The 18,878-nt window shown below is 38.3% G+C and overlaps 1 protein-coding gene across 1 annotated transcript in view; it reads left to right on the top strand.

The window, feature by feature from the left end:
* Positions 1 to 18,878, top strand: part of ASPG (asparaginase) — a 123,092-nt gene that overhangs the window by 56,663 nt on the left and 47,551 nt on the right. The window contains exons 8-11 of the mRNA XM_051978275.1: positions 9,425 to 9,607; positions 10,658 to 10,771; positions 12,089 to 12,208; positions 17,188 to 17,283. Of these exons, the coding sequence (XP_051834235.1) occupies positions 9,425 to 9,607; positions 10,658 to 10,771; positions 12,089 to 12,208; positions 17,188 to 17,283 (513 nt within the window). The remainder of the gene's footprint in view (positions 1 to 9,424; positions 9,608 to 10,657; positions 10,772 to 12,088; positions 12,209 to 17,187; positions 17,284 to 18,878) is intronic.

Genomic DNA, 18,878 nt, shown 5'->3' with positions numbered 1-18,878 from the left:
CATTTGTGCAGAAATGATATTACCAGAAGGAACTTAAAAAAATATTGCCAACAATCAGGCAGTGTTGGATAAGAAGCTGAAAACTATCAGGGCACAGGTTATATTTTCTTAACTGTTGCCCACTGAAGACAAGGACTGGAGAAGAGAAAAACTAATTAGAGAAGTGAACAGCTGGCTAAGAACATGATGTCTGGTAATGGGATTTGGATTTCTAGACCATGGCATAAAATATATGAATGACAGATTCCTGGCCAGAGATGGAGTAAACTAAATAAAGATTGGTAAGAATGTATGTCATATGATTTTCAAACCTAATTAAAAGGGCTTTTAAACTAAAAAAGATGGGGGACAGAGAAATGCCTGTGTATATCCCCATATTAGAAATCACAGGGAGTAGGTACAGTAAAGGCAAAAGAATAGCAGTTGAGATACCCAGAAGTTGACAAGAGACAAAATCCAAGAAAGGAATCAATAGGAAAACCCATTGTCTCAATTTAGGCAACAAGCAAAAACAAAAGGTTATTCCAAAGAGAGAAATTTGGCCTCATAGGTAATCACCAGGACTTGTCAACATTAAAGAGGCAAATTCAGTAATAACAAATGTCAGGTCTTGCATTTTGGTACCAAAAATATTGCAGAAGCACTTTATGGGGGACACATAGTAATAGGGTGAGATCTGAGGAGTTTATTGGACTATGAGATCAATATGAATCAGCAATGTGATATGGAAGCCATTAAAAGCTAATGCAGCCTTGGGCTGTGTGGAGAAAGACTAACTTCTAGCAATATGGAGACGATAATCCTCTGTACTCTGTTCTTATGAGACTTCATCTAGAATTTTGTATATCAGTCTAATCATTATAGTTGATGAAGGATCCTGATAAACTGGAAAATATCTAGAAGAGATTAACCAGGATGGTGAAGAGACTATCATGAGGATCATTTGAAGGAACTAAGAGTGTTTATTCTAGAGAAGAGACAATTCAAAGTGAGTGGGACATGGTATCTGTACTCAATATTCTTTCATTTAAAAAAAAATTTAAGTTTCAGGAGCAGCTAGTAGAGCATTGGCCCTGAAGTCAGGGAGACCTGAGTTCAAATCCAGTCTGATTTTTGGCACATTGTGCGACCCTGGGCAAGTCACTTAATCCTGATTGCCTCAGAAAAAAGATTAGTTTTCCAATGAACAATAATCTATTTTTTTCCCTCTCTCTACCACTCCTAAAAAAGAAAAGAAAAATATATCTAACAGACATGGATTGGCTATCTTCAAAAAACATGTATTTGAGTCTTTACCCTGAGTTCACCTTATCTGTCAGCAGAATTTGCTTTGTCAGCATGCTTCATTATTAATCTTCTGGAGTCTTGGTTCTTAATTGTGTTGATCTGAGTTCTTGAATCTTTCACAGTTGTTTGTCTTTAAAATGCTTTTATTAAATAAATTGTTCACCTGGTTCTAATATTTCACTTTGGATCAATTTATCCAAGTCTTCCTGGGTTTCACTGAAACAATCCCTTTCCTCATTTTTAAAAATATTCATGTTTAAGATTTTTAAATTCTTTTTTTTTTAATTAAAGCTTTTTATTTACAAAAAATATGCATGGGTAATTTTTTTTTTTTAAGATTTTGAAATTGTTTTATTGAGTATCACTGGCTCAATTCTTGCAAGATCACAGCCTCTCATATTTCTGGCTCAATTCTTTTTTTTTTTTTTTAATTATACAAAATGTATGCATGGGTAATTTTTCAACATTGATCCTTACAAAAACTTCTGTTTCAACTTTTCCCCTCCTTCCTTCCACCCCCTCCTCTAGATGGCAGGTAAGTCACATGGGTAATTTTTCAACATTGACCCTTGCAAAATCTTTTGTTCCAAATTTTCCTCTCCTTTTCCTCATCCTGTCCCCTAGCAGGCAAGTAGTCCAATACATGTTAAATATGTTAAATCCAATATATGTCTACATATTTATATAGTTATCTTGCTGCACAAGAAAAATCAGATCAAGAAGGAAGAACAAAAAACCAGAAAGAAAATACAAAGCAAGCAAATAACAACAGAGTGAAAACGCTATGTTGTGATCCACACTCAGTTTCCATGGTTCTCTCTCTGGGTGTAGATGACTCTCCATTACTGCACAAGTGGCACTGATTTGAATCATCTCATTATTGAAGAGAGCCATGTCCATCAGAATTGGTGTATACTCTTGTTATGTATAATGACCTCCTAGTTCTGCTCATTTCACTCAGCATCAGTTCATGTAAGTCTCTCCAGGCCTTTCTGAAATCATCCTGCTGGTCATTTCTTACCAAGCAATAATATCCCATAATATTCATATACCACAATTTATTCAGCCATTCTCCAATTGATGGGCATCCACTCAGTTTCCAGTTTCTAGCCACTACAAACAGGGCTGCCACAAACATTTTTGCACATACAGGTCCCTTTCCCTCCTTTAAGATCTCTTTGGGATATAAGCTCAGTAATAACACTGCTGGATCAAAGGGTCTGCACAGTCTGATAACTTTTTGAGCATCGTTCCAAACTGCTCTCCAGAATGGCAGATACATGATAGTGGGAATTCCTTTGGTATATGGGTTGGATTAGAAGTCTTCTGAAGTCCCTTCTAGCTCTTAATGTCTATGTGTGAATAGATAGAAGTTTTCATTTAAGTCAGCCAACAGTGATATGTAGGAATCTTCTCTGAAGAAAAAAGTGAATTGTTTAGAGACTGATGCAAATTTTCAGAAGGGTCATTGACCAACTCAGGTTTTTAAGATATGTTTTATTGTGAAGCCTTCTGTCTTTTTTCAATTATTTCAACTGCTCTTCCCTTAAATCCCATCTTACAACAAAGAAAAATCAATTTGGCAAAAAAAATTCATTACACTGACCAGACCGACAACATACTTGACATTCTGTTTAAGCCATGTTTTTGGAATTTGGAAAGCCTCTGCTTTATGAGAGATGTGTTTTGCTAGTTCTTCTTTAGGATCTTCGTTGCTTTTTTCCAAACCAACTAATATTTTTAAAGAACATATAAAGAAGATGGAATCAAGTTTAGGTAGAGAGGATGAATATTAGGGTTCATATAAGAGTAATATTGTCAAATATAGAGAGGCTCAGAATGAGATGAAGTTGACAATGCTGAAGACACAAGGAAAGGGGAATGTATATGAAGCATTTTAAAAGTTCTTCTGAGAAAAAGATGATTAAAAAATGAATGGTTCATTGCTCAGGGTGGATGGGACAGTAATAATGAATATTGAAGAAGAAAGCAGAACTAAACTCATTTTGCTTGTCTTCCCAATTTGAAAAAAAACAAGACCCATTTCTCAGCTTAGATTTGTGTGTGGTACAGATGAAAGACTGATTTCATTGGTTTAGAGAGTAGAATACTTGATCTGCCAATGAAGAATGCCAGCTTCTCTGCAATATAGTGTCACTGGTATAATTTGAGAATTTAAGCAACTTGCCAGATCACACAATTAGTATGTGTGAGAGGCAGGACTTCAACCCAGTTCTTTTTCTTCTCTAGGGAGAATTCTGTTTGGAGCATAAATGAACAAGAAAGGCTAAAAATTAAAACCAAAGATAAATAAGGAGATAAAAGAGTAAATTTCAGCGACAAGACTGAGTGAACTTCAGAACTCTTCTTAGGCTTCTGAAGAATTGGCAGATGTAATTGCTGGGCAGTTTACAATGATCTTTGAAAGACTGTGTAGAAAGGGATAGCTATTAGAAATGAAGAAGTATATGTGAGATGTGACCATCTCAGAAAATAAGCTATCAGTACAATGATACAAAGGTCACCATAATTTTATGAAGAACATAATACACTGACCTCATGTCCTTTTATGGTCAGTGTTAGCAAACTGACAAATTGGGACAATGCCATAGATAACAGTTTAACTGAGTTTATTATTTTATCCAATAATATTTTATTTTTCCAAATACATGTAAAGATAGTTTTCAACATTTATTTTTATAAAACTTTGTGTTCTAAATTTTTCTTCCTCTTTCCCTTGATCACTCCCTTCCTAAGAGAGCAAGTAATGTGAGATAGGTTAAATATGTGCAATTCTTTTAAACATATTTCCATGTTGTCATGTTGTGCAAGAAAAATCAGGCCAAAAGAAAAAAAAAAACACAAAAAAGAAAAAACAAATAAAAAGATGAAAATACTATGCTTTGATCCATAGTTCTCTCTGTGGGGATGATTGGCATTTTCTATCCCAAGACTGTTGGAACTGCCTTGAATCACACATTGTTGACAAAGAGCCAAGTCCATCACAGTTGATCATCCCATAATCTTGCATATAATGTTCTCCAGGTTCTGCTCACTTCACTCAGCCTCAGTTCCTGTAGGCCTTTCCAGGCTAACCAACTGAGTTTAGCTAACAAAGCATTTGCCAAGAGATGCAGGCTGACCCTGCTCCATTACTCCACATGCTCATTTGACTGGACAGGAAGAGTTTGTCATCAGTGTTTAATTATCATTTAAAGGAAGACCTCTAAATGGAGTTCCCCTGGGATCTGTGCTGGGCTTCATGCTGCTATTTAATCATTTTATTATGACTTGGAAATAGCCGTAGCTAGTATGCTTGCCTGTCAAATATGTAGATATCACAGAGCTGGGAGGGAACACATACTGGGTGACAGTCAGGTCCCAAAAACAAATTGAAAGGTGAAAGTGTTAGACTTAACCTAGTGAAATGAAAATCAGTAGAATTAAACATAAGATCTACCATGTGGGTTAAAAAAAAAAAAAAAAACTTTACTGGACAATATAAGTAACTATATCATGTAGAAACAATCTGGATTTTTTGGGTAGATTACAAGCTTACTGGGGCTCCAAACTGTTGAAGGTTAGGCCCATTAATAGATACAAGGTAGTTATATAGATTGCGGAACTCTCCTCCAGTTCAGCCTACATCGCACTTAGATGTGTGGTTCTGGGTACCATTCTTGAGGATACTGACAGCAGGAGTTTGTTCAGAGGAGGCAGCTAGTGTGGAAAAGGGGATAGAGAGCATTGAGATCTATTCAGATCCATAGGCAGCTAGTGAAGATTGGTAGAAGGAGCTGGGCATGTTTAGCCTGGAGAAAACTTTGAGGGAATATGGGAGCTGTCTTCAAGTTTTTGAAGAACTGTCATGGAAAAGAGGGATATGACTTGTTCTTTCTGGTCCCAAAAGATTTGAATTTGGAGCAATGGGCTTGGGGGAGGGATAGTTGCAGAAGGTTAAATTTAATCTTGATTGATTGAAAAAATTCTTACCAATTAGACTTGTCCAGAAGTGAAATTGGCTGCCTTAGGATGCAATGGCTTTCCCCTCACCTAGGGTTGCTGGGATTCATGGTGACTTCAGGCATTCCTTTACAATTTGTTCTGTGAAACTCTGAAGTCTGCCCCACCTTTCCCCCAAAGAATCATTCCTACAGTGATTTGAGCAAAGATGGCAGCTTTATGAAAATCAGTTTGAGATGGCCCAAGGTACAAGAGATGTTTGGAAATATGTGTTGGTTAGAAACAAACAAACCTGTCTCAGTAATCAGTCAGCCTTATGCGAGAGAATCATTGTGAGGCAAGTCAAGACATATGGGAAGAAGCTGGGGGAAGTAGGTCAATAATAAGCTCTCCCTGTCCACAAACCAGAGCTCTTCAGGGCACAGAAGCAGACAGGGAGCCCAAGTTTTATCATTACTATTCTACAGATGAAGAAACTGAGTCTCAGAGCAATTAAATTAGTGCCCAGGGCCATGCAGCTAATAAAGATAGTATTGAACTGGGAATCCCTCTTGATTCCAATTCAGGTGCCCTTTTCTTTGTGCCACATTATCCTTTATGCAGCAAAAGATGCCATGATTGTAGAATATGGAATGTCAGGACTGAGCAGAGAATACCAGAAGAAAATGTCCTAGATTAGGATTTGTTAGTCTAAGGTCATGAACTTGATTTTAAAAATGATTTGATCACTGTATTGCAGTATAATTGGTTTCCTTTGCAAGCCTATATATTTTGTTTTATTATGCATTTAAAAACATTCTGAGAAAAGGTCCATAGGCTTTACTAGACTACCAGAGAAGTCCAGGACACAAAAAACATAAAAAATCCTTGAACTAGAATCACAGAACATGGAATAATTGATGTAGGAGGAGCCTGGGAGGTCATTTAGGTCAATTGCCTTATTTTATACTGTCTAGGAGTAAAAACACCATTCAGGTGGCTTCTTATCGTATTTCTCAGGTGAAAAATAAAAGTCTGGTTATGGCTCCTCAATTAAATAAATTGTCCCTAGAATGTGATGCTTCCTAAGGTTCAAGTGGGCTAAAGGATTAAAAGGACTGTTTATTGGGGATGGCAGCTCTGGCCACCCAGGCGAGAGACCTGACTTCTCCGGGGGCCAACCTAGGGAGCTCGCACCGTTCTGCTGATGAATATTTCTGTGTTCCTACGTGTGGATTTATGGCTCATAAAAATATGTGCTGTCAGACTGAGCCCTGCAGAGCTTATCTGAGGTCGTTCAGCAGCAGCGGGCCTGTCCCCCTCCAGGTTATTTTAATCACCAGGTTTTGTTGGGGGAGTGAGCGCTTCTGTTCTCAAAGGAGATATCAGTTTATAAATATGTCACCCTGGTAGCTGATGAGCTTAACAAACAGGGACACAAGGGTGAATGATCCTAGATGTAGAACTGGGAGGGTCCTTGGAGGTCACTGAGTTGCAGTCCTGCAATTTGGAGCTGTGGAGTCAAGGGCCCAGGAAGGAGGAACGTCTTGTTCAATGTCACACAGGTCTTCCGACTTCAAATCCATCCCTTGTTCTCCTCTGCTGAGCTCTCTCCTTCGTATCTGTTGTGGCCTAAGGAACCAAGGGAATTCTAAAGAAGGGAACTTATTCCTAGTGGGAGGCAGTGCAGAATAAAGGAGAAAATGGTCCTTAGCATCAGGAGATACGTGTTTTTGTACTGACTTTCATGCTTACTGGCTATGTGACTCTGGGTAAGTAACTTCCCTTGCTCAGCATTGGCTTCTTATTTATAAAATGTGAATCAACCAATCAATCAGGAAACATAATAATACCCAACCCAACTTGCAAGGCTATTACGAGGAGAGTACTTGGTGAGATTTTAAAATGCTTTGATGATGTAAGGTTTTTTTTTTTTTTTTTTTTTTTTTTTTTAATAAAATAATGAAGCTTGTAACTCTTTATACTACCTTGGATTTATGAACTCCTTCATGCAGGCAGTTCCATTGCCAGGAATAATCACAGTTCAATAACAGTAAAATGCTTCCCTTTCTGGGTCAGAGCCAGGACTGGAAGAGGTTCTGAGTTTTGTCTGTAGGTATTCTGTTTTGGTCTAATGAACAGGGTTTATTGGACTTGGAGTTAGGAAAACTGTCTTAGATAGTTACTAGATATATTCAGTCTCCCTTCTTCACTTGTAAAATGAGGAGATTGTACCCTTAGCTTTCAGCATAGTGCTTGGCACCTTGTAAGTGCTTAATAAACGCCTGACTCCAAGGTTGTCCCTCTTTATTATTCCCTTTCCACTCTGCTTCTCATCATAGTATTGGTTAATTTACAGGAATAATTATTATCATTAGTAGTAGTATTTAAATACTTAAATGTTTTGTAATTTTCTGAATGTGTGTCCTTCCATGAGTATGGATCATAGCCCCTCTATCTCCTTCACCCTTAATAAAGTCTCTGCCCTTTCTTTCCCTCCTCCTCCCAATTTCTCTGAATAGCCACCTTTCTGGTATCGATCTTTCTTGCCCAATCTAGACTAGTCTTTAAATGGCACACACTGGACTAGAATTCAGAACTTGCTTGGCCAGGTGTGGGCAGGACCTGTCTGAGCTTGTACTCCATTGGCAGAGCCCAGGGTCCCCTTCTTGCCATATGTGCCAGAGGACAAATTTAATAGAGAATTAATGAGTATATCCCCATGAATACATGATTGCCTCAATAGAAGTACTTCTTCCAGCTATACCTGTTTGACTATTATGTATGACCTTCTTCTCCAGGGGAGTCAACTCAAAGCATATGGAGTTTTTCTCTAGTTTGTTTCATTATCCCCCTCCCTTCTTTCTCCCCTTTATCTCCCTCTTCCCTCCACTCCTTATTTCCCCATTTCTTCCTGACTTTCTCCACCACCCCCCCCAACCTCTCAACCCCCTTTCTCCTCCCCCTGCTCCCAGAAGCAATGGGGATTAAGTGATTTCCCCTGGGTCACACAGCTAGTGTCTGAGGAGGCTGGGTTTGAACTCAGATCCTCTTGATTCCAGGACTAATGCTCCATCTGCTGACCCATCTAGCTTCCCTTCTCTAGTTCCTTTACATTTTGTGGATACCAGAGGAGTCCAGAGTTTCCTGTAACTGATCCTACCCTCCATACATCCTTTAAAAATACTAATACTGATTAATATTGAAAGGCAGGATGCTGTGGTAGAGTTAGGGAACCCTGCTCCTGTCATCTACTGGCTGAGGGATCCTGGGCATGCACTTAACTTCTCAGGGCACCGAGCAATTTAAGACCATTATCATCATGATCTTCATTCTCCTTTAATGGAGGAGGCTGCTGAAGTCTAGTGGGAAGAAGTGGGTTGCTCTAGATTGTGTAGCACATTGGTGACTGCGGTGAACACAGAAAGTTGATCTTCTGAAGTGTAGTATACAAGCAGCCAGAAAGACAGAATTCATATACCATGAAGCCACAATCAGGTTCACACAAGTTTTAGCAGCTACTGCTTTTAAGACCTAGAGCATTTGTAATATGTTTTGCTGGATGTCAAAAGAGATAGGATTAATATGAAGAATAACCTATGCAGCAACACTCATTGTGATCTCCCAGGAGGAAAATTAAATATTTACTGAAATAGAGGACTTTTAAGCATTCCTAAAAAGTCTAGAGCTGAATAAGAGTATGACATGCAAACACAAAACTCAAAGAGGTGGATATGAGTGAGAGATAAGAATAATAAAAATTCTTATGTGGGGAAATGATACAGGTATCCTCTTAAGAACTTCATGAACAAAGGAGTAGTTGGAAGGAGACTACTTATACAGAGGTTATGGGTATGAATTATTTTATTGGGATAATCTCAAAAAAAAACTGGAAAAGTGAGAAGGATGTACTGGTGAGGGAAGATAAAGGAAGAATGGGAAAACTTATAGAAAAAAGGGATACAAAGAAGAGTTTTTATGATGGAGAAATATCAACTAATTAATGATTTGGGCATGCAGCTATATAAACAATAAATTTAAAATCTTTAAACTCCCTAAGGTCCCCTCCCCCCAACCAAAACAAGCTGATCTCCTTGACTCATAAACTGGACCTTTTTGCATTAGATCATACTGTTAGTTTTACTCTTTTCTCTTTGGACTGTTCAGTTCTCATTGACGATCTCTCTCCTGGTAGGTGAAAGCCTTCCTACAGCCCCCCATGAAGGGGGTGGTGATGGAGACTTTCGGCACAGGCAATGGACCCACCAATCCTGATCTGCTTTGGGAGTTGAAGAAGGCCACAGAGAGGGGAATACTCATTGTCAACTGTACCCACTGCTTACAGGGTTCTGTGACTTCAAACTACGCAACTGGCATGGTGAGGGTGGTTTGGTTGGGGGTAGAATCAAGATTGGTTGTATATCATCTTCTGCTTTGAACCATGCTTTGGGGATTGATCATCTGGCTTAAATGTTAGAGTCTGATGTCAAATTATGCTGAGGAAAGAATCTGTTGATATGCTCTTGGAATTTGTGGAATGCCAGAATGGGAAAGTCCCTTAAAACCTAGCTTCTTAAACCGTGGTTCATGACCTCATTTGGGGGGGTGATTTGGGTTATGAAATTATGATTTCTTATCAGTAAATGTTTTATTTGTATATCTATTTTATATACCCTTAGAAGCATAAAAATTTCTTTAGTAAAAAGGGGTGGGAAAAAACTTAAGAAGCCCTGGCTTAGAGCATAGAACATTAGAACAATTTTTAAAAAGTGAAAGTGTATATTACAGTATAAAGGGGAGGCTAGGGCAATGAGGCAGTCTGGAACTCTTGTTCATGCGTTATGTTGATAACAAAAGCTTGAGTGTTAACTCTGAAAATATTTACAGAGGGAAATTTTTATTTATTTTTTTACATACATTGAGTTTTTATTTAGAACAGAAAATAAGGAATATCAGATCTCAGAAGGAATTTAGGGATCATTTAATCTAATTTCCTCATTTTCCAGATGAGGAAACTAAGGACCAGAGAGAAGACTTAGAACTTTGGCTGGAGTTATAATGCATTACTGGTAGAATTAGATCCTCGCTTGCCTGACTTTTCCTGACACAACACAAACATTATATCACTCGTTCTCTTATCACCCTTGTCCCCCCATAACTCTTTCCTTTTTTCCTCGATAATCCAGAGCCCTCATATTCCCAGTTCGGAGTCGGACTGAATAAGGTGTGCTCACACTTTCTCCAGCATGGCCAGACATTGTTTGGGTGGTGGCTTTCTATTTCAGCCATTTGGGCTCAGAGGTGAGCCGCAGAAAGTTTTTAGGGATAGGTGGGTGGGGGAATGGGATGTTGCCAGTCTTAGGGACCAGAGAAGCCTTACAGAACACATGATGTCTTTCTGGTCCCTCATCTTCCTTGTTCTCTAAAGGCTCTATCAGGTATTGGTATCATTCCTGGGTCCGATATGACATCTGAGGCAGCACTGGCCAAACTCTCCTATGTGCTGGGCAGGGATGATCTCGGCCTAGAGTACAAGAGCAAGGTAAATATCCTGTTGGGCTGTGAGCTCCCTTCTACATATGTGTTTGTTTACACACGTCTGAGAATAGTTCTGTGAATGAATTTGAATGAGCTGCTGTCCATGTGGATACTATTTATGAATGAATAAGTGGATATGTAAGGATCTCAGAGGGGATCTCAAAGTTCAGCACAAATCTGAATAAGAATTCTCTATATTCATGACAAGTGGTCATTTAGCCTTTTATTATATTATTTATATTTTATTATATTTATATATTATATTTTAATTTTGAAGAGCCCACTGTCTCTTGACAGCATACTCCAATTTGTTGTAGTGCTGATGATTCAAAGGATTTCCTTTGTGATGAGCTTAAAAATGCCTATCTACAATGTTTCCCTGTTGTTCCTAGTTCTGCTCTCTATTATCCCTGTCAGTAGTTAATGTTGGCATGGGCATTGTATTAAGCATTTATTGTGTGCTAGATCCTGTTCACAATGTGTTTAAGGGGAATATCTGTGTGTCCATGGGTGTATTTCTCCTTTTGTTTTTGTTATGTTTGTGTATTTGTGAATATATGTGTTTTGTGTAGTTCTCTATTTCTATACAGGAGTGCATAGGATGTAGGAAGATAGGTGTTATATAGTAGTTATCACTTGAGCTGAACCTTGAAAAAAGGCACAAATGGAAACGGAGCTAGAGGAAAACCTGTGGCAATGCAAGGAAACTGGAAATGTAATTTGTGGATTTTAGTGGTATCAAACCCAATAGGAACAAATGATTTATAACATGTCAGCCAAAAAAGTTAGCACTGGGCATTCTTATGGAGTCCAGAATATAGGATGTGATAATCTCTGTTTTCTACCCTGATCAGATCATATCTGGAAAAGTGTGTCCAGTTCTGAATGCCATATTTTTTTTGGGGGGAGGGACATTTAGTGGGAAAATGAGAGGACTGGAGATAATGCCATATCAGGCAGTGGTTAATGGAACTAGGGATGTTTAGTTTAGAAAAGACAAAGTTTGGCAGCCAGGGACGGAAGGTGGTAAAGCATTGTTGTCTTTGAGTATCTGAAAGAATATTATGTAAAGAAGCATTGTACTTCTTCTTGGTTTTTGAGGGCAGAACTAGATTGTTTCAGTAATAAATTTCAACTTGATATAAGGACAATTCTAACAGAAGTGTAATGAGTTGCGCTCCTTCTGATTGAAGCTCTTCAAACTGAGAGGGGATAGGTGACTCTCAATGAGATATCGGAGGAGCCATTCCAGTTCGACTCTAGGTTAGAAGAGAAATTTCTAATATCCTTTGATTCTAGGGAACATTTTCTCCTCTTCTAGCTATTGACCAAGAACTTGAGGGGGGAGATGACTCCGCTGTCTGAAGATTTCCAGATATCACTTCGGGATAGCAAATTTGTCCAGCTTATTGCCAACCTCCTCTACCTGAACTGCAGCCACGTGAGTGCTCATTTGTGACTGGTCCTACAGCTTTGTGAAACCTGGGGTCCTTACTGACTGTCCTATTCAGCCACTCTAGGAACTGAACAACTGTCACTCTAGGGAAGAAAGTTACTCTCCTCTCTGGCAAGTAAAACTGACATTTACTATTCTGGATGTATTCACAATTCACAGTTATTGTGTCAAACAAAAAAGCCAAATATGGAAAATTATATTATAAGGCAACTCCAAAGGGCAGAACCAGGTTTGATTCTCAGTTCTTTCAACTACTAGCTTTGTGACTATGAGCACGTCTTTCTCCTTTGAGCCTGTTAGTTTGCTCATCTGTAAAGTGGAGACAATTCTGATTACTTACATCCTGTTGTCATGATGATCTAATATGGATGTATTCTTTGAAGAATTGTAATGTACTATATTATTTTTCTGACATCCAGCTCTGAACATGTAAAGCATGCAGCTTGCACTTAATAAGTGTTTGTTGAATGAAATAAAATTGAAATTATAGGATTTTAGAGCTGGAAGAGATCTTAGAAAGAATCAGTATTAGCCCCATCACTGTATGGATGAGAAAATGACACACAAAATTTTATCTAAGGTCACATATTAAATTAGTGAGGAGAAGAAAAGAGAATAAATCTCACATCTCCAACTCATGGTTTAATTTAAAAAAGGAAAAAAAAAAAACCTTCTTAAGCTAAATTGTAAAATAAGCTAATTAAAACAATATAGTTCCTCTGAATGTTCTATCTTTGGGAGAAGTTCTAGCTAAGTCTGAAAGATGACTGGGCAGGAAGAGGAAAGGATTTTTGCCATGGAATTATGGGAGGCTATCAGAAAGACTTTTTTCCATTTAGAGTAGAACAGGTGAAGGTGATAAGTTGGAATCTTGTGGCCCAAATGCATCTAATCTCACTCAGACAGATTACACTCTTTCCCTGGTTCGATATTTCTGGTGCTTTAATGTGAGGGGGGAAAAAAAAGATTATTCTATGTTTTCTCTCCTTTTGCACCATTTTTTTTGAGGCCTTCCACTCCCCCTTTCCCCTCGTTTTAGTTACTTTTCACTGGTTCTTGCTTACTCCCACTATAAAATCCTTCCTCTCTTATAACAAAGAACATTTAAACAAAACAAATCAACATAATGACTATTCCTAACAACTTGTTCTCTGCCTTTCTACCTTTCTACCTTTCTGCCAAGAAGTGGGAAGTCTGCTTTTATCACTATCGGCTAATCCTCTGAAATCATAGTTGTACATTGCCTGGCTCTAGGGCTGGTGGTGGCTTTTCTGTTTTATTTTTATTGAAATAGTTTGTTTTTGCAGTACTTTAATTTTTCTTTCTCCTCTCCACAATGGGTTTAATAACAATATCTTACCTTGCAAATTTGTTGTGTAGATCCAATGAGATAATATTTGTAAAGTACTTAGTGTAGAGCTTGGTGCATATTAGAGACAAAGAAATGCTCACTCCCTTTCTCTTCCTCCCAATACTTTTGAATAAGAATTAAAAATAAAGTGAAAAAGCCATTTAACAAAACTACTTAAAATATCTAATATCTTTCAAAGATATTCTCTTGAATACTATCGTGGTCATAGAGCAAGCCCTCCTTGTTCTGCTCATTGTCCTCTTTCATACAAAAGTCTTCCCAAATTATCCTGAATTCTCCATTTCTTACCATGTAATAATATTCCATTCACATAGCATGATTTGTCCAGCCATTTCTGTAGATGATGGATACTCACTTTGTTTCTGGTTTGATTCAGTTATTTTTCCTATCACAAAGCTACTGCTATAAATGAATATTTTTGCATACATGGAATCTTTCTTTTACTTTCTTTGCTTCCTTGGAATAGAAACCCTAATTCAGTTTCTCAAACCAGAAAACTGGTTTCCTGAATTGATGAGAAATGCTTAGTGAGCTAAACCTTAAAAAGAATCTTAGTATGTCTGAGCTGGAAGGGACCTTAAAGATCACCTAATGCATATGAATGTATATGCGTATATATGTGTATGAATATAGATTTCTCTCTGTGTGTGTGTGTGTGTGTGTGTGTGTGTGTGTATGTCTGTGTGTGTGTCCGTGCTTAATTGTAGCCTTCCTGGGGGAGGGGGAGGAAGGAAAGGGGAAAAAGAATAAAGTAAAAAGTGTATAGCAAAGAACAAAAGAAAACCTACAAAGAATCAAAGAAAAGTTGGGTAGCTCTGAACACAATGCATAGTATTTATTTTATAGGCTTTTTTGAAATGGAAATTTATTGCTTTATAGTTTGAATTCTCTCATGTTCTGTTGTATACATGACAACTTTTTTTTTTCCTTTTTCTATTTTATATTAAATTTAAAACAATCTGATGGTGTCAAATTCAGAACCAGATCTTGAAAGACTCTTGTTGACTTAGAAAACTCCAAATTAATATTATCTGTATTATATTTTTACTTATTTTGTTAAACATGTATCTGATCTGGGCAGCACTCAATGAGTCTTATTGACTCTCTGATTTAGTCCAGTCCTTTTTTTTTTTTTTTTTTTTTTTTTTAATAGATGAGGAAACTAAGTTCCATGCTGTGTGTATGTCAGTGATATAACTTGGACTAGACCTCAGGCATCTGAATTTTCCCTGGGATATATAACTCAAAGCTCATCCCACCGTGCCCACTCTGCCCCTTCCCTTATTTAAATATTTGAGAAAAAAATATTGGCCAGGGGATTTAGAACAAACAATCTTGAATCTTCCGGATTGTTGGCTCAGTCTTTTGCCCCATTTTTCTTGGGTGTATAAGTCTCTTGTCACTGAGCTTTTTTGTTTCTGTACTCTTCCCTTTTGGTGATGAATGAATGAATGACAAAAGCATTATGAGGTACTTACTCAGCTCTGAACATTGGGAATACAGATGAGAAATGACAAGTCCTGGTGGTTTTTACCCCAATCATATTCTGAAAAAAAAGGAAACAACACATTTAGATGAGATGGCTGTTTCCAGATTGAGCACTCAGAATCAAAGGAGAAAAGATTTGCCTTTTTGGATAAATCTCTGCAAGTTTTGGCAAACCAGTTATCCTCCCTGGGCCATCATTTATTTGCTCATCTGAAAAGTGAAGAGTTGGAGTAGCTTGCTAGTGGCACTCACAGGTTCCCTTTTGGCTCCACATCTCTGATCTTTCTATGGGTGGATGTGTGTATTATCTGTATTACCAAGAACATTTTACAAAGTTGATTGACATAGATTCTTTGCAGTTGCTGCTTTGGAAACCTCCTTGCAATTAAAAATAGTTTCATTCTGACACACAGTAGGTGCTTCATATATGCTTGTTGAAAATTTCCCTCACACACACATTTATTTGTTTATCTATATTAGGTGTCCCCAAAAATCTTTGTACCATGGGGGTGGTGGTGGACTGCCAGCAAGGGCTTCTACAGTGTTAATTGATGCTTGCCTGTGGTAGATTGCCAGATTAAAGGTGCCATTGATGTCCACTGTGTTATTATAGCTTTAGTTATTAGCTACTCTTTAATAGAGAGTGGGACTCATGATGCTTTCATTAGCTTTGTAATCAGGGTTGGGTTATGGGAGCTTGATGCAGGTGGCTGAGGATGGTGAGTGGGCAAGAGCCTGTGCCAGTCTGTCTTGTGACATCTTATTTCCTGTATTTGCCCCAACATTCCCACAGCAGGATCTAAGATGTGGCCAGGGAAGTCTCTGACCACACAATTCCAGAACCACAGAATGTCACAGTTGAAAGGCTCCTCCAAGGCCACCTCAGCTAGTTCCACCCATAACTGGAAAAAGAATCCTCCTCAGTGCGGTGACTGGGTATCCAGCATCTGCACGAGGACTCCTAGGAGGGAATCATGCTGCTTCTTAAGGCAGTCATTCTGTTTTGGGACAGCTCTAATTGAAAGTCTTTCCTGATATCAAGCGTTAGTTTTCCTCCAACTTTGAACCATTGCTACTAGTTCTGCTCTTTGTAACCAAGCAAAACAGGTCTGAACCCTCTTTCATTGGCTAGCATTTTAATCCTTTTCAAGGCTGCCATATTTCCCCTTAGTCTGCATTTTTTCAGACAACATATCCCCAGTCATTTCTATTGATTCTCATATGGCATATGTTTAATGGAGACTCTTCACTATTCTTGTTGCATTTAGGGCTTTAAGGAGCCTTAAGGTTAGCAGATGGAATGATTGGTGGTTGTAGGTTCCTGTAATCATTATTACTTAAAGAGAAACATTACAATGTAGAGGAAAATATCCTGCATATGGGATCCAGAAGACTAGGGTTGGAATTCTAGGACCTCTGCTTTCTAACTCTTGCAACTTCGAGCAAATCACTTAATTTCTCTGAGCCTCAGTTTCCCTATATGTAAAAAAAGAATAATGAAAATAACTTGCACAAAAAACAAATTGTTTTGTAATAAAGATTTGCAGTTTTAGTTACAATCTTCTTATTTTCTTCTCTTCTACTCTCTATATGGAAACTCACATCTTGTTTGATGTTGACAAATTTAATTAAAAAAATAAAATTTTAACATGTCCTTAGATTTTAATGCACGTACCTCATGGGGCTATTGTGAGAAAAATTCTAAGGAATCATTAAAGCATGAAAGGATGAGTCAGATTGTGCTGTGCAGTTAACAAAATACTTTGCTTTTGCCATCTCATTTGAGCTTTTCTATAACCCTGTGAGGTGGCCTGTATGGAGATGCAATATTGACCAGACCTAGTCGCAGAGAATGCCAGATTTCTAAGGGTCTAATGGAGCTCCTTTAGTTTGATCCTCTCATTTTGCAGGTAGAGAAACTAAGGTACAGAGAGAGGGAGAGTCCTTCCTGAGGTCACAAAGCAGTGTCAGAGATGGGACTCCAGGTTTCAAGTGCATTGTCTTTCCACTGTACCATTATTGTCTTGTCTTTTTGCTTCTCAAGGGTGCTGGTGGAGGGGGTGCTGAACAGTGGCTTGGACTGCAGTGATCTTTTTGTTCTTAGGACCTTGATGCTGTAAGGGACTCTCTGACTCCTACCTTGGCCTGTGCTGCAGCCCGAATGGGGGATATGGAGACCCTAGAAGCCATCTTCGAAATGGTGAGCTTGCCCTTTGGCCTTCCCAGAACCACAGACAGAACTCATTTTCTCTCCCTATCAAGCTTTTTTCAGGAACTGAGTATGAAGGTACCTTTAGAGGCATAGAGAGTGCCCTTGGAAGGATCTGAGAAAGCATCTGGTTTAAATTCTTTTATTATGGAATGAAACTAAATTCTATGGTAGGAAGGGAGGGCTTGTTCAAAGTCACACAGCCAATCAGTAGTAGAGTGGGGAATAAGGCCCAGGCCAGGGGTTTTCTCAGCATGTCCTTGTCTTCGATGCAAATGAATTAAGTATCTACTCTTTTTAAGACCCTGAGATTAATCAAATCAGTCCTTCATTAATTTAAGAATCTGTTAGTGATGGGGAAAGCTCACATACACAGACCTTTAAGAAGGTAACTAAGCTTTTGAAGAATCTAAGGGATTCTAAATGCCAGATGAGTTGTCTACTAGCCTGTGAGTCCATGAGGGTAGAAACTGTCTCATTAAGAAAAGCAAGTTTGCATAGTAGATTTGCGGTTTCTTGCACTATCATATTTTTTGTTAAATTGTACTGTGTTATGGAAATTCCTGTTCTATCCCATATATTAAAAATAAAATTGAGTAATGATTCAGAAAAAAAAAAAAGAAACTGTCTCATTAGATTATATAATCTGAGATGGTAGAGTTGGAAGAAACTTGGAAGTTTCCCAATGTGTGAATATCCTCTATAGTTTTCTTTTGATGGATGGTCTTCCAACTTCCACTTGATATCACTTCCTTAGTGATCAAGGCTGTCCAAGATGGAATGAACAGCCTTCGGAGACTCCTATGGGACTGGAACAGAAAAGGAGAGAGAAAGACATGCAGAGAAAGAGACAGCAAGAGACTGAGAGAGACAGAGAGATAGAAAGGGAGACATACACACACACAGAGATATCATTTGGAATTGTCTTAGAGTTTTCAGTAAAGTCTTTGTTAAAGTCCTTTATTGAAGCAAAGAGGGTAGGGATGATATGAAGAGAGAAGAAAAAGTTTAGAATAGATGCCTAGGGAAGTGAAGTAGGCAACAGAGAAAGATAGGAGAGGAAGAGACAGACAGAGACTTTCTCTTTTTTAGAGAGAAAGAGAAAAATGGAGGGAGGGAGTGAGAGGGATGAAGGAGTGAATTTATCTTTGGAGGTTTTCAGGTAGAGGGGGGTCAACAACAGAGGGGTTAAGCATCCTGAGCCAGATTAAAATGTAATTGGGAAATAATTAATAGAATAAATAAAAATACAATAAAACATAAGTAATATTACATTTTAAAACTATGTTAATTTGCAGAATGCAGGGATTTTTCTGTATGAGCTAGTGGCCCTGTTTCTGATTAGTGGCTTCTGTTTCTGACGTTTGACATCACTGGTCAACAACCCCAAAGGCTGCAGAGAAGGATGAAGACTGAGGAAAAGTTATCAAATTTAGTGATGAAGAGATCATTGGTAACCATGGAGAGAGTAATTTCAGTTGAATGATGAGATTAGAAGCTTGATCTGGGCCTGTATTTAAGCAATAGGGGAGGAGCCAGTAATTAAAGAGACTGAAAATGAGGAGGAGAGAAGGGATAAGAAAAGG

This window comes from Antechinus flavipes, chromosome 2 (genome assembly GCF_016432865.1).
Source record: "Antechinus flavipes isolate AdamAnt ecotype Samford, QLD, Australia chromosome 2, AdamAnt_v2, whole genome shotgun sequence".
Classification (NCBI taxonomy): Eukaryota; Metazoa; Chordata; class Mammalia; order Dasyuromorphia; family Dasyuridae; genus Antechinus; species Antechinus flavipes.
The sequence above is the reverse complement of the archived record's forward strand: the minus strand, read 5'-3'. Positions and strand labels throughout refer to the sequence as shown.